The sequence below is a fragment of the Sander vitreus genome, chromosome 15 (assembly GCF_031162955.1).
Source record: "Sander vitreus isolate 19-12246 chromosome 15, sanVit1, whole genome shotgun sequence".
Lineage (NCBI taxonomy): Eukaryota > Metazoa > Chordata > Actinopteri > Perciformes > Percidae > Sander > Sander vitreus.
The window spans coordinates 6,700,520-6,716,140 of record NC_135869.1 but is presented as its reverse complement, the minus strand read 5'-3'; the positions used below and the strand labels follow the sequence as shown (position 1 = coordinate 6,716,140).

At 40.3% G+C, this 15,621-nt stretch overlaps 1 protein-coding gene across 3 annotated transcripts in view; it reads right to left on the bottom strand.

The window, feature by feature from the left end:
* cpt1a2b (carnitine palmitoyltransferase 1A2b) overlaps positions 1-15,621 on the bottom strand; it is a 46,393-nt gene that overhangs the window by 9,009 nt on the left and 21,763 nt on the right. For all 3 annotated transcript variants that reach the window (XM_078270412.1, XM_078270411.1, XM_078270410.1), the window contains 4 exons: positions 13,717-13,912; positions 7,323-7,511; positions 6,601-6,706; positions 5,346-5,462 (listed from right to left, as the gene is read on the bottom strand). In XM_078270412.1, the coding sequence (XP_078126538.1) occupies positions 5,346-5,462; positions 6,601-6,706; positions 7,323-7,511; positions 13,717-13,912 (608 nt within the window). The remainder of the gene's footprint in view (positions 1-5,345; positions 5,463-6,600; positions 6,707-7,322; positions 7,512-13,716; positions 13,913-15,621) is intronic.

Below are 15,621 nucleotides of genomic sequence, written 5' to 3'. Positions count from 1 at the left end.
AGCATGTCATAGGACCTTTAAAAATTTTTTTTAAATTTGACTGAAAGAGAATTATATTGTAAATCCCAATTATTTCTGAGACAATTAATTGTACAGAAAAATTTGGAATTGTTTGAGCACAAACTCAGAACTGAGAGCAAACTGTTCTCTGGTCTTCTTCAATGTGCTGCATCAGTGCCTCACAAACTCGGTGTGGCCAAAAATAAACGTAAATAAAAGTAAATAAATATACACATACACACCATCCAAGCCCTGACATACCGAGCCGCAGCTAGACGGAGTAATCATCGGTTGTTCACATCGGACCAGTTTTGCTTGTTGGACCGATGAATAATAAAAAAAAGTAAGTGTAACATTTGCCGATACCGTTATGATTGCTGCTATATCGTGCATCGCTAGAAACTACTGTTGTGCTTGAATGACATGCGATACATAGAACTTTTAGCCTAACTGGGCGATGCAGTGTTGAGAAAGCCCCACGGGGAAGTAACACCTCAAATCCATTCAGCCACGCAGGCTTTTATCACATGTGTATTTTCTCTGTAGGGTCAACACTGTAAAAAATAAAAAAGCAAAAAGATGAGTGCATGTTTGAAAAGATTCCATGCAATACATACAGTGCAATATGATGAGCGGGAAAAAGTAAACAGACTATGGTTAATGGAATTCAGTGAAGGGGCTATCAGTCAAAATGAAAATGGTGTTCTTTAAAAAGGTCCCGCTAATGCATGTCGCAAATGTTTTCAGTTTTTTTCAGTAGGCATTTCAAATATGAAATTCCTGCCCCCTCCCCTCAGCAGAACCCACGTTGAAAAATAAACAACTCAAATGCTTCAGCAGTGAGAACCACGGGACTTATGTCACAGGAAACCACCTCACAGCTCAGGCCATATCAGAGTGGTGTTTGTTTATTAAGTTAGGTCATGGATTAGCCATTACACTAGAGTCTAGTGGGTAGAATTGGCTCATTCATCAATTGTTAGACAGGTAAATCCTCCCAGTGCAGGGAAAATGAGATCAATTATTCAGGTATATTAGTTTTTAGGTTTATTAAAACAGCTATTTTCCCAGTCACAGTGGTTCCACACTCCCATCTTTGAACTATCAATCCATCAACCTATATGCTTTTTCAGGGCTGGGTACCGAATTTCGATACTTTTAGGCAGCGACAGAATTGCCTCCTTAGTATCTACTATTGAAAAATGCCTCGTCATTCATTACCAAATTTCAATACCTAAGGAGCAAATCTCATCAGCATCAGTGAGCCAATAAGCATGCAGCATGCTTCTACCAAGACCCAACAATGCTGCTGATTGGCTGTCGACATTACACGTCTTCGAGGCAGGCAGGAAAAACTCTGTTACACAGAGATAGGGCTCACAAGTGTGTGTTGTTGTATTTTAAGAGGCTTGTCTACAGTGAGTGTCACATAGGTGTAAAGCAGCTGAAAAAAAAAAATACCAAAATTGTATCGTAATGTGTAATATTGTAATTTCTTTGTTAAAATAGATCTTAAAAGATTGTTATCAAAAAAAAGTATTGTTCGGGAACTAGTATCACATTTACGGTATCAGTATCGAAACCAAAACAACCTTGAGCTCAAAGGTCCAGGGCCTGTACGACACCAGGACTCTGAAGCGCTCTGGACAGATTGTGGCTGACCCCTCCCACCCCGGGAACAAACTCTTTGAGCCACTCCCCTCTGGCAGGAGGCTGAGGTCCATCAGGACCTCAACCACACGTCATAAGGACAGTTTTTTCCCCTCTGCCACTAGCCTTATTAACAAGGCCCGGAAACCACCCTGACGCTCTCTACACTCCACCTCTGGCTCCTCATGCCACTGTACCTACTCTGCTGTAGCGTTAATTTTTACTACGGTTTAACTTATTTTATTATTTATTTACATTTATTTTATAGTTACTAATACATACTGTGTGTATACAGTGTTTCCTCTATGTTGATTGGCAAGTGGCGGCCCACCACGGTTAGATTCCTCCCACCACGGTATCAGAAATGTACAAAAAGCCGTCTATCAGTAGTGATTGTTAGAGAGCATGTCAGAGAATAGCGCGGACACGCGCTTCACACCACGAGTGGGCATGCGTGCCACTTAGAGAAAAGGGAGAAAGAAAAAAGAGACAGGCTGTCCGGAGGACCCAGTTGAGATGGCAAGTGTGCATCCTTGAGAACTGTAAGTCGTATAACTTATGTTGTCAGTTCATTTAAGCCTGTATTAGTCTATAGTTCTTGCAAATTTAAATTAAGTTAACTGGTGATTTTCGTGGTTTCACCTTCACCTGCTAGCTAAATTGCACGTGGCTGTTGATTCAATATAATAGCGATTGCTCAACGCCCTTGCTCACGTTTGTATTTTAGGTGCATTATTTACATGCTTAAGTAGTTACACTGTATTAAGATACTGGAAGTGCTGGAATCCCATAACTACTAGAACTGCCGTGGGCGGTCATTTTGACCGCCAGATTTCATACTCTATAATCTCTCATGATAAATACCCAATTGCGATATTAATGCATGTATTGTCTTAGGATATCTTTAGAACAACGTAATAACACTGAGATGTACATTTCAACGATTTTAATTATACTTTTGAGTAGTAGCCTAATACGTGTTTCAATAAGTCATATCATGGCATAGTAAACCATGATTATTTCATACATTCATATCCTGAAAAATATTCATTCATTTAACATAATTCATAGCCAAATAACAATTAAAAGTATGTTATTTGAACATTTATAACCTAACCTGGCACTGCCTCCGTTTTGGTGTCTGCTGTGGTGTGCAGCGCTGCTCGGACCGTGCGCCGCTGCCCTTTTTTCCTCCATAAACTCCGCTCTCAGCTCCTCTGCCAGTTGCTGCATGAACTTCCTCCTGGACATTTTACAGTTGGTGCACTCCTTGGAGAGGATGTGTGCAATGATTCCAGCCAGTTCGAGGATGTATAAAGTTATATGAACACGTAGACAGCCACCGGCCATCTACGAGTACCGCGCCTTTCACAGAGCGAGCCCCCCGCTTTTTTTCCGATTCAGAACTGAGTCCATCCACGCCGTAATAGCCTACGTTACAGACTCTGGCCTTGCCTTCGGCCCATCGGTGATGCCCACACTTGTTACTCGAGACCGCTAGTTACGTTTCTCTGACAGAGACGGTGATTATTACTAAGCAACCAAGATGCATCTTCAACCGCGCAAAAGATTAAAAACAAATCTGAGCGGTCAATATGACCGTGTATGGCCAAAATAGGTAAAAGTGATTGTATTTTCTTTGCCTTTTGTGTAATGTATATAAAAACAATTCTGACAGATCTGCCCCCACTGCTAAAAAAAAAAAAAAAAAAATCCTAAAGGAAACACTGGTATAGGTTTATAATTATATTGTTTATATTCTTTTTTTATCTTTCTTATATTTGAATGTGTGACATGCACCAACAACACCATGACAAATTCCTTGAATGTGCAAAAACGTACTTGGCAATAAAGCCCTTTCTGATTCTGATACGGTGGTCCTTGTTACTGCAAGATTTTAATATTGAGATTCGTTTCAAAAAGGTTTGGAAATCGTTATGGCTGATGCTCTGTCTAGGTCTTGAGTCAAACTTTTTCTTTAGGAAAATGTTTGATCTTGGGTGGGGAGGTGTTATGACCCTGGGGTCATATTTTGTAATTTGTCTTTCACCCTGCACTGTCAGTTGATCTCCTCTGAGTCTACATAGGTAATGGAGAACAGGTGCGTACACTGGATTGGTCCAGCAGAGCCGATTGCCGTCTCCCGATTGGTCGCCTGGAGGACAGCAGCCATTTTAAGCCTCAGACAGGAACTCTCTCTTCACTCTGCCATTCCCAACATGTGCCTGTGTAAATCTGTGTCTTGTGTTTCAAGTTGTTGTGAGGAGTGTAAACAGCCTTCAGTGAAAATGATTGTTTTGATCTCTTGGATTTGTTATCCTTCAGCCATTTTGTTTTGGCTGTGAATACATTTTCTTTGTTTTATATCCTTTGTTTGTTCCCTTTTCTCCTGTTTTGCTATCAGAAGCCTAGGTTAGAGCTTCGTCTTTTCTTTACATTTTGTTTAGGAAAGTTTTAGGTTGTTTCTAGAGTTGTTTTGGAGCCTCATCTCTGAATAAAATAGAAACTGCTACTTTGCAATTCTTTGTCCTGGCCATGTTTGGGAGTGGGAAGAGTGTGTGGGGGGGCACACGTTATGTTGCGTCCGATTTACCCCTAGACATCAGGGACGGACACACACACACACACACCCCCTTACCTATAGGCCAGAAAGCCTATCATCAGTGGGGGATATATATTTGCTAATAATATATGTTAGATTCATGTTAAGGCCTTTTAATTTTGGAAAAAAAACTTTCAAAAAATTAATAATAATTTGGACCCCGCCCCCACTGCATTGACTCTGAGGGGTCTCGGAACCCCAGTTGAAGATCCCTGCTTTAGACTGTATGGATCTATAAACTGTAGGTACACAGACTAACACCATTATCAGAAGTAATAGATAAAATAAAAACATAATATAAAAACAATTTGACTTTGTTGTTCTATGTCACACGTGTCAAACTCAAAACCCAAGGGCCAAATCCGGCCCCTCGCAGGTTTTGATCCGGCCCGCATTTCAATTTAGGTTCACAATAAATTTAGGCCCACCTAGTTTTTGTCATTTTGTCCAAGGTTTTTGGTGCTTTTTTCCAACATTTTTGATGCCTTTTATGGAGATTTATGCGCTTTTCCCAATGCTTTAGGCACTTTGTTTTAACGTTTTGGATGCTTTACTCAATGTTTTGACACTTTTTTGGAAGTTGTTATCGCTTTTTCAGGCCTTTTCCCAACTTTTCGCTTTTCTCAGTGTATTTGTCGCTGGCTGAGGAACTTTTTTGCGGCTTTATGAGGCCCAAAATGTAAGTGAGAAGACTACAGTATATGAGACATGCAATAATACAGTTAAAATATTTGACTTTTTCTCTTAAATAAACATGTCAATCTCTACATGTCTGGCCCTTGATGTGATTCTCATTTTCCAGTCTGGCCCTCAGGGAAACTGAGTTTGACCCCCCCCTGTTCTATGTGAAGGATGCGGTTGCATGCCATCTGTTGTAAGACATGTTCGACCATATTGGTTTTATTGGCAGCCCTGCATGGTCGTTGGCCGTGTGTGCTTGTACAGGCAGATAGGAGTAGGAGAATAAATACCATTCAGGCACGTTCACTGCATCGTACCATACGATCTCAACCGAGGCATGCCTGTCAGGTTGTGATAACTAGTGAGTGAGGGCAGAATGTTTGAACACATCTGAACAGACAAGTGTTGGTACCTCTGAGGGGATGTCCCAGACCAGCCTCTGGGGTAGGGGTAGTGAGCGGTCCACCTCGCCTTTGCAGTGCCCGTCCTCAGAGTAGCCCAGCTGGAAGGCATCTGTGGCCAGGGTGAACTGGGGAGGGAAAGAGCAGTGGTGGAATGTAACTAAGTACATTTAGTCAAGTACTGTACTTAAGTACAAATTTGATGTACTTATACTTCTTTTCTGCTCTTGCCACTTCCTACTTCTATTCCGCTACATTTGAGAGAAATATTGTACTTTTTACTCCACTACATTCATCGGACAGCTTTAGTTACTTTACAAATTAAGATTTTTGCACACATAACCCATGTACTTTATAAAATACAATGTTTTATTATAAATTAAACTAGCCAACGATATAACGGCCCGCAAGTCCAGCTGAAATGATTAGCAGGGTAAACAGAGAACTGTTTGGAGCGTTTTCAGTTTCTAAAATGTGAGGCATTTTTCTGCATTAAGTAATTTAACTTTTAATACTTTCCATTTTCCTGATTATACTTATATACTTTTACTTAGTAACATTTTCAATGCAGGACTTTTAGTTGTCAGAGTATTTATACACCAAAAGGTGGATGGACACGCATTCATGCGTACATTTCCTGTGCATGATTCTTTCCACTGACAACGGAATAAATGACTAAGTGCACAGTTAGCACTTCAGCAGGCCCACATGGTGGTCTTTCCATTATAACTCACGGCACCCATGCCATCAGCTGTCAGAAGTATACAGATTAATGACGTATTTAGTGTTTCCCAGCATTTTCAGTAGTAGTATAATGATGCTAAGCAGCAGCAGTGTAATAATTATTTGGGCTGCTTTTTCACTCAGTATTCATTTCCCAGTCCTCCTCCTCTAAACACAGACATTTCTCGGAAACAGGTCTCTCACTGCCAATACCAAGTGAGAACTTCCACTATTGAGAAACAGAGTGTGATGGATAAATGCTAGTACATGTTAAATTTAAAAGCATTTGTACAATCCATTGTATATCAACATAATCTTACTTTACTTTTACTTAACTTTGTATTTCTTGCACTTTAGCTATGTTACTTTATACACTTATTGACCAGTTTTTTTTCTTACCCTTATTTTTTGCCTTAAAGTTGACTGTGCACAACTGCAACTTAACAATTTCCCTGAGGGGATCAATGAAGTATTCTGATTCTGATAGTAAGCTGTCAAATTCATTTCAATTTGAGAGACAAACAGAAGCCCTCGAACACCCACCTCCCAAAGGTGAGCCACTGTCGGTGCATCAGCCCAGGAGTGCTCAGCATTTAGTCCACTTTTCCCATTCTTGTAGATCACAATGGAGAAAGATTTATCAAACCACCTGAGGGACGACAGAAGAAAGACGGAGATATGGCTGAAACGTGAGAAAGTATTACCTGTATACACAAAAGAAAAACAGCTAGGGATTTAAGAAATTGACAAAGAAATGTATACTAATTTATTCAAACCCTCATGTTATATTTCAATCAAAAAAATAGATGTGCAAGTCAACATTTTTTTCCAAATGCAATTTAACACTGCTATAAAACATATGGGCTCCCTATAGACAGAGTAGGTAGATAAGATATTGTACAGGTTGGCTGCAATGGATTTCAACAACAACAATTTCTCAACAACTTGTGCAGATTAGCGGCCGCACAAGGCACGACATCTTTATGCGAATTGGCCCCTAAGAGTCTACAGCCATGCTCGCTGCTCTGCATCAGCATGCTCACAATGACATAATGCTTTCACTTCCTCTGCACTGGAGTTTAAGGGGAATCCTGCCATACATACTTTTGGGATAATTCTGCCAATGTGGGTTTTAAAAATAAACACACACACACACAAACGTGTACTGCCTGTCTGCCAATAGTTTAATTCACCATAAATATTGATTTCCTTTATTAAATTATCTTCAGGCTAGATCTAGTTTCTTTCCTGTGTGTCCTCCTCACCTATCATAACATTTCCCATGCAGTATGGACTTGGCATAGCGGTCCAAGTTCCCTGCTGGGTCCTCTCCCCTCATGCCTTGCTCTTCATCGTCCAAGGTTACGAAGAAGGCCGCCCTCTCGATGGAATCCAGTGATCGCTTATTGATGCCGGAGCTAAAGTACTGCTTCCTCATCTGAGACCAAGGAACCCTGGATCACAAAAGAAACCACATTTCTCAACTGTCACAGGATACAGAAAGTCTTAACAGGAAGCTCATGGAAAAAGAAACGGGTGTCCTTTTTATAATCATGGATTGAACTTTGAGGGCATCCAAGAGTTATTTGGCCTTGTTTAAAGGAGGAGCTGAATACAACACTGCATCCTCCATTTGACTTGATGATGTGTCCATCCAACTGGCAAGACAATCTAAGAAGACTTGACATGTTCCAAATATACAGTCAGGTCCATAAATATTGGGACATCAACACAATTCTAATCTTTTTGGCTCTATACACCACCACAATGGAGTTGAAATGAAACGAACAAGATGTGCTTTAACTGCAGACTTTCAGCTTTAATTTGAGGGTATTTACATCCAAATCAGGTGAACGGTGTAGGAATTACAACAGTTTGTATATGTGCCTCCCACTTTTTAAGGGACCAAAAGTAATGGGACAATTGGCTGCTCAGCTGTTCCATGGCCAGGTGTGTGTTATTCCGTCATTATCCCATTTACAAGGAGCAGATAAAAGGTCCAGAGTTCATTTCAAGTGTGCTATTTGCATTTGGAATCTGTTGCTGTCAACTCTCAATATGAGATCCAAAGAGCTGTCACTATCAGTAAAGCAAGCCATCATTAGGCTGAAAAATCTAAACAAACCCATCAGAGAGATAGCAAAAACATTAGGTGTGGCCAAATCAACTGTTTGGAACATTCTTAAAAAGAAAGAACGCACCGGTGAGCTCAGCAACACCAAAAGACCCGGAAGACCACGGAAAACAACTGTGGTGGATGACCGAAGAATACTTTCCCTGGTGAAGAAAACACCCTTCACAACAGTTGGCCAGATCAAGAACACTCTCCAGGAGGTAGGTGTATGTGTGTCAAAGTCAACAATCAAGAGAAGACTTCACCAGAGTGAATACAGAGGGTTCACTACAAGATGTAAACCATTGGTGAGCCTCAAAAACAGGAAGGCCGGATTAGAGTTTGCCAAACAACATCTAAAAAAGCCTTCACATTTCTGCAACAACATCCTATGGACAGATGAGACAAAGATCAACATGTACCAGAGTGATGGGAAGAGAAGAGTATGGAGAAGGAAAGGAACTGCTCATGATCCAAAGCATACCACCTCATCAGTGAAGTATGGTGGTGGTAGTGTCATGGCGTGGGCATGTATGGCTGCCAATGGAACTGCTTCTCTTGTATTTATTGATGATGTGACTGCTGACAAAAGCAGCAGGATGAATTCTGAAGTGTTTCGGGCAATATTATCTGCTCATATTCAGCCAAATGCTTCAGAACTCATTGGACGGCGCTTCACAGTGCAGATGGACAATGACCCAAAGCTTACTGCGAAAGCAACCAAAGAGTCTTTTAAGGGAAAGAAGTGGAATGTTATGCAATGGCCAAGTCAATCACCTGACCTGAATCCGATTGAGCATGCATTTCACTTGCTGAAGACAAAACTGAAGGGAAAATGCCCCAAGAACAAGCAGGAACTGAAGACAGTTGCAGTAGAGGCCTGGCAGAGCATCACCAAGGATGAAACCCAGCGTCTGGTGATGTCTATGCCTTCCAGACTTCAGGCTGGAATTGAATGCAAAGGATTTGCAACCAAGTATTAAAAAGTGAAAGTTTGATTTATGATTGTTAATCTGTCCCATTACTTTTGGTCCCTTAAAAAGTGGGAGACACATATACAAACTGTTGTAATTCCTACACCGTTCACCTGATTTGGATGTAAATACCCTCAAATTAAAGCTGAAAGTCTGCAGTTAAAGCACATCTTGTTCATTTCATTTCAACTCCATTGTGGTGGTGTATAGAGCCAAAAAGATTAGAATTGTGTCGATGTCCCAATATTTATGGACCTGACTGTAGAATCATTTTGGGATCAAGTGGAGTGAAGTTTGCACACTGTCAAGTTTGTTCAAAAAAATACTCATGGAAAACCGCAGTATGGCAAAAAAGAAATATATATCTTTTTAAAGATTTGCATAGAAACCCCGTTACGACGTTTGCTATGATGTTGCTAGTGTTGTTTTCGTCAATGAAAATTATGACGAAATATCGTCGTCAACGAACCTTTATCACGTGACGAAAATGAGACGCAACGTAAATGCTGGTCATGTGACGATGACTAGGACTATAATTATGCCATATTACGATATCCAAAATCTAAGCCGATATGTAGTCTCATACCACGATAGATATAATCGATACATTGCCCAGCTCTAATTCTGACTATAATAAGACTAAAATGCTCAGACTTTTAGTCGACTGAAACTTGACTAGACTGAAACTTGACTAGACTAAAAAGAGTAAAAACGTGACTAAAACTAATAAAAAACTAAAATGACAGCTTAACACAAAGACTAGACTAAAACAGGCCGCCAAAAACACTAGACGTGGCTCCAGGGATAGTAATGTCAGTCGGCTGGTCCATTCACCCCTTTGGTGTGTAGACTGAAATATCTCAACTATTTCTTTTTTTGTACAGACATTTATTGTACCCAGATGATGAATCCTATAGACTTTAGTGATTCCCAGACTTTTTTCATCTATTGCATAAAATATCAAACAGTGAAAAACACAATATCCCACAGTCGTAATTTTCAAATTGTTTTGGTAAAATAATTTCTCACATTTGAGACGCTGGACCCAGCATCTCAAGTCGAGTTTTTAAGTACATATTAACAATGGAAAGCAATTCTTACCAGTGTATCTTGATTGGGAATCAAATGAATGCAAAGAAAATGACTTTATGAACTTGATTTTAAGATTTGTATTTTATATATTTAATCTAGTCACATATTTAGTGTGAACTAGCGTCATGTGCAGCGATGTTTCTGATGCCTGTAACGTCTGTTTCAGAGCATCAGAGAGAAGTGCAAGCCTATCAGTGGCACCGGAATGAGGCACCGAAATCAGCGTTGCTATTCCTGCAACAGCAGGATGTGTTACGAGGAAGTACGGCAAAGTAGTAGCCCGTTAGGCACGACGCAAAGTCGAGTGAAGTGAAAATAAATTAATAAATGGTGGCATGCGATTAATACGAATAAAAAAAATTCACACATTATCCTCGACCCTTAATCGCATCGCGATTAACGCTGACAGCCCTAATTTTTAGCTCTAACAATCTAAGTTATATACAGTGGGGAGAACAAGTATTTGATACACTGCCGATTTTGCAGGTTTTCCTACTTACAAAGCATGTAGAGGTCTGTAATTTTTATCATAGGTACACTTCAACTGTAAGAGACGGAATCTAAAACAAAAATCCAGAAAATCACATTGTATGATTTTTAAATAATTAATTTGCATTTTATTGCATGACATAAGTATTTGATCACCTACCAACCAGTAAGAATTCCGGCTCTCACAGACCTGTTAGTTTTTCTTTAAGAAGCCCTCCTGTTCTCCACTCATTACCTGTATTAAATGCACCTGTTTGAACTAGTTACTTGTATAAAAGACACCTGTCCACACACTCAAACAGACTCCAACCTCTCCACAATGGCCAAGACGAGAGCTGTGTAAGGACATCAGGGATAAAACTGTAGGCTGGGATGGGCTACAGGACAATAGGCAAGCAGCTTGGTGAGAAGGCAACAACTGTTGGCGCAATTATTAGAAAATGGAAGAAGTTCAAGATGACGGTCAATCTCCCTCGGTCTGGTGCTCCATGCAAGCTCTCACCTCGTGGGGCATCAATGATCATGAGGAAGGTGAGGGATCAGCCCAGAACTACACGGCAGGACCTGGTCAATGACCTGAAGAGAGCTGGGACCACAGTCTCAAAGAAAACCATTAGTAACACACTACGCCATCATGGATTAAAATCCTGCAGCGCACGTAAGGTCCCCCTGCTCAAGCCAGCACATGTCCAGGCCTGTCTGAAGTTTGCCAATGACCATCTGGATGATCTAGAGGAGGAATGGGAGAAGGTCATGTGGTCTGATGAGACAAAAATAGAGCTTTTTGGTCTAAACTCCACTCGCCGTGTTTGGAGGAAGAAGAAGGAGGAGTACAACCCCAAAAACATCATCCCAACCGTGAAGCATGGAGGTGGAAACATCATTCTTTGGGGATGCTTTTCTGCAAGGGGACAGGACGACTGCACAGTATTGAGGGGAGGATGGATGGGGCCATGTATCGAGAGATCTTGGCCAACAATCAAATACTTATGTCATGCAAAAAATGCAAATTAGTTACTTAAAAATCATACAATGTGATTTTCTGGATTTTTGTTTTAGATTCCGTCACTCACAGTTGAAGAGTACCTATGATAAAAATTAGACTTCTACATGCTTTGCAAGTGGGAAAACTTGCAAAATCGGCAGTGTATCAAATACTTGTTCTCCCCACTGTATACTTTAGTAAAACTAGAATAGTTGTTAACATCCCTATGAGCAAGCTTCAAATCTCCGCAAGTGGTACAAATACAGAAACAAATGGTTGCCTGGATAGTAGAACATCAGTCTACAAGCAGATCATGATTTAGAAAATTACAGTACATCTTGTATTATAAATCATTTCATTGTAAAACAGTCATGTGTTACATTGTGTGGATTTTATTATTATATTTATGTACTTGTCAGAACTAATACTCGTGCCATTTGAATTGAAAATTTGAAACCACTAAAGTGGTATTTCAACTATGAATCTTCTAAAGAGCTAAAAAAATATATATATATATAATATATATAAATAATCACAATGAATGTGTTGTGAACTTCCAAAAATTCTAAAGAAATATCATTAGAATATGCACAAACTCTGGCTCACAAAGAGATCTTTAGAAGACTTTAGTCAAAAAGCAGAGAGTCGGTTGAGAGCGGTTTATGCAAAACAGACTGGCCCAATCCCAAAGTGAGCCCTGAGGACTAAGGACTAAAGACTCAGACTTAATTGATGTCAGGTGCTAAGTGAGTGAGTGAGTGTGTGAGGCCACATGGGCTCAGATAGGTATACATGGGACTGGGACAGCACTTCACGAGATCACGTTACCTTGGCGATGTTTAATAACAAAGATGCAGATCCTGCTGCAAGCATAGTCAGTATATAAGAATGGACCAAAAGATCTCGTTGCTCTGGACGGAGACCAGTGAAGGATATTAGAAGCACTTTTCCGGTGGCGCTGAGCGTTACTGCGCAGCCTCCAACTGAGAGAGACGACGTAAATGTGACGTGAGTAACCTGTCTGAAAGTTGGAAGTCTTCTGGTAGCTGTGCCAAGAGAAATCTCAATCATTCCCAATCTTGCAGAGACGGCGAGCGTAGGTATATGTAAGGAGATAACATGGACACAGGCTAATTATTGCTAACTAAAATGCTAGTCAACATTAGTAATTAAACGTAAGCAGCTAATGTAAGTCGAAACTGCCTGCAAGCTTCTCCTGTACTATACTGTAATTCCTCTACTATGTGACAGTAAGTCGCGTGGTTATGACACAATCGTTGTCTACTACGGAGCCATAACGTGAGGTACAAGATAATGGAGCCTTTTATACATTGTCGTGTTTCTTTAGAAATAAACAATGGACAAATAGTCTTTAAACGCTTCAAATGTAAAGTTATTCAAAATGAATGGCAATCAATGGAATGCTAACGTCGGGTGATGACTTTGTAGCATCAAAATGGCACCATAGGAGGTTCAAGCTCTGAAGCGAAGCTTACCCCTTTGGCTGCAAGTCACAGATAAGCACACTGAATTCCCAAAGCTGTTATGTGCTTATCAGAATGTCAAGGCACTCTACTGTGCACACTGGAGTACCATTTTCGTTTCTACTTAGCCGCAGAATTATTCAGTCTGTGATTAGACAGGAAAGGAATTCTACCTGAGGGCTACCTCACTCTCACAGCACCCAGATGGCATTGTTAACCCCCTGTGCACCTCAGGAGGAGAGGAGGAGGGTGGAAACTTTTACCAAGCACCCAAGCAAGCATGTGATTTCATCAAAGTGTAACATTTTTTGTTTCCTTTGAGGTCATTCTGGAGAAGATTTTAGACACCATTTGTCATTGTTTTGGATTGTTGATGTGCATAAAGCGAGCATATTTGTCTGCTCCCATGTTGCTAAGAGCATTAAAAACTTGAAATATCCCCTTTAAAGTACATTTAGAAAAGATAAAAAATATATATAAAAATGTTTTCATTGGTGGCAGCCCTAATTTTATCGGTCCTACCTGTCTCCAGCAGTAAGAGCTCCCAGTTTCTCCTCTCCAGGTTGCGGGGGAGAAGGGTCATCCAGGATCCTCTGGATCTGGTGCTCGATCTCCCTGGGCGACAGCAGACGGCCTGCCGTGTACACCCACAGGCGGAAAAAGCGACCCTTGTGGTACACTGCCACAAACTCACTGTCCTGCCAGTGCTGGAGCACATCTGCCAAGGAAAGGAGGATTATTCCACTGGCAGATCAGTCATTTCCATCGTCTGCTTCATTTTTTCCATCAATTACACATTTTAACCAAGCTTGTTTTCCAATGTAAGGAAGTAAAGTTTATTTGTGTAGCACTTATCACAGACGGAATAAATAATGTACATTAAAACAAAGCACAATAAATTGTAGTAAAACAAAAGCAAAAGTAAATACAGTAATATAATGTAAAGTAATACAGTCAACAATGTCAACAAAAATTTGTCCCTCCCTGGCCAGCTGAAAAGAGAGAAATATGGCAAATACCAACGTGAAACAGAAAGACATTCATGACGTCAGGAGCCTCATCGAAAACAAGTTCGATGGACTAAAAACATTGGAATTTTCACAAGGGGAATTAGGCGAAATCAAAAAAAACTTAGAAATGGTGTTGGGTTTGATGAAGAGGGTTGATGAGCTAGAACGACAGAATGAGGAGAAAGACAACAAAATTACAACCTTGGAGGGCAGGATCAATGATCTAGAGCAATACTCCAGAATAAACGACAGTGGTGACAGGGTTGAAAACAAAGCCTCAGTCCTACCCTAAAGCAGCAGTCAGTTCACGAAGGGGTGACGTGTTCAACGAGGAAGACAACCAGTCAATTGAACAGCAACTGATTAAGTTCTTACAGGCAAACAAAATCCTAGTAATTGAGCAGGACATTGAAGCTTGCCACCCCCTCCCACAATCAAGAAAACAGAAAGATGAGGGCAAGATAGCACCCATAATAGTGAGATTTACCAACAGAAAGTCTAAAATTAGCCTACTAAAAAAAAAATATGCTAAGGAAAATGCTCAAGGGGACCAATGTATTCTTAAATGAGCATCTTACAAAAAAGAATGCTGAGTTAGCCTGGCGTGCAAGACCGGAATCTTCAGATCTCTGCAGGGTAAATCCAGACAGCTAGCTAGACTATCTGTCCAATCTGAGTTTTCTGTTGCACGACTAAAACAACTCTTGAACGTACACATGTTCCACCAAAACAAGTTCCTTCCCAAGACGGCTCTGTCCGGTCCTAAGACGATTGTGATTGGTTTAAAGAAATGCCAATAAACCAGAGCACGTTCTTCTCCTATCCCAGAATGCTGTGTGGACTAGCCAGACCCTCCTCCGCAGCACTGTGGAGGAAGGTCTGGCAATGACAGACTAGCCGGTGATTATAAGAATCTTGAAGTGGATACTGAATTTAACCGGTAGCCAGTGCAAAGAGGCCAGGATAGGTTGTAATGTGCTATGACCTCCCTGACCTTGTCAGCAGCCTAGATCTAAAGTGAGATGAGATATACGGGTCAATGATGTGACGCCCATTTTTGTGTCTATAAAAAGGGTAAATTCAATTTAAATACATTAAATAAAAAAAATAAAAAAAATTACGTCAATACATACTTTTTTTAATTAGAGGATAACGGTAAAAATGTCTAAGTGGTGTAACCGTCAAAACTTTGTACCAAAGACTTTAGCTTGCTTAAAAAAGGGCAGATTTCTTAATAACAGATCCCATAAACTACTTTGGCATTAACCTAAATTAAAAGGTTATTATACGTATTTACAATATATTTTAAAATTATGCTTATATTTATTTTAATAATTTAGGGAATCCTGTCAGTCATGCTAGCTTCCTGAAATGTCAGGTGGTGTAACCACCATTCAAGGTGCCATTTTGTTAAAAT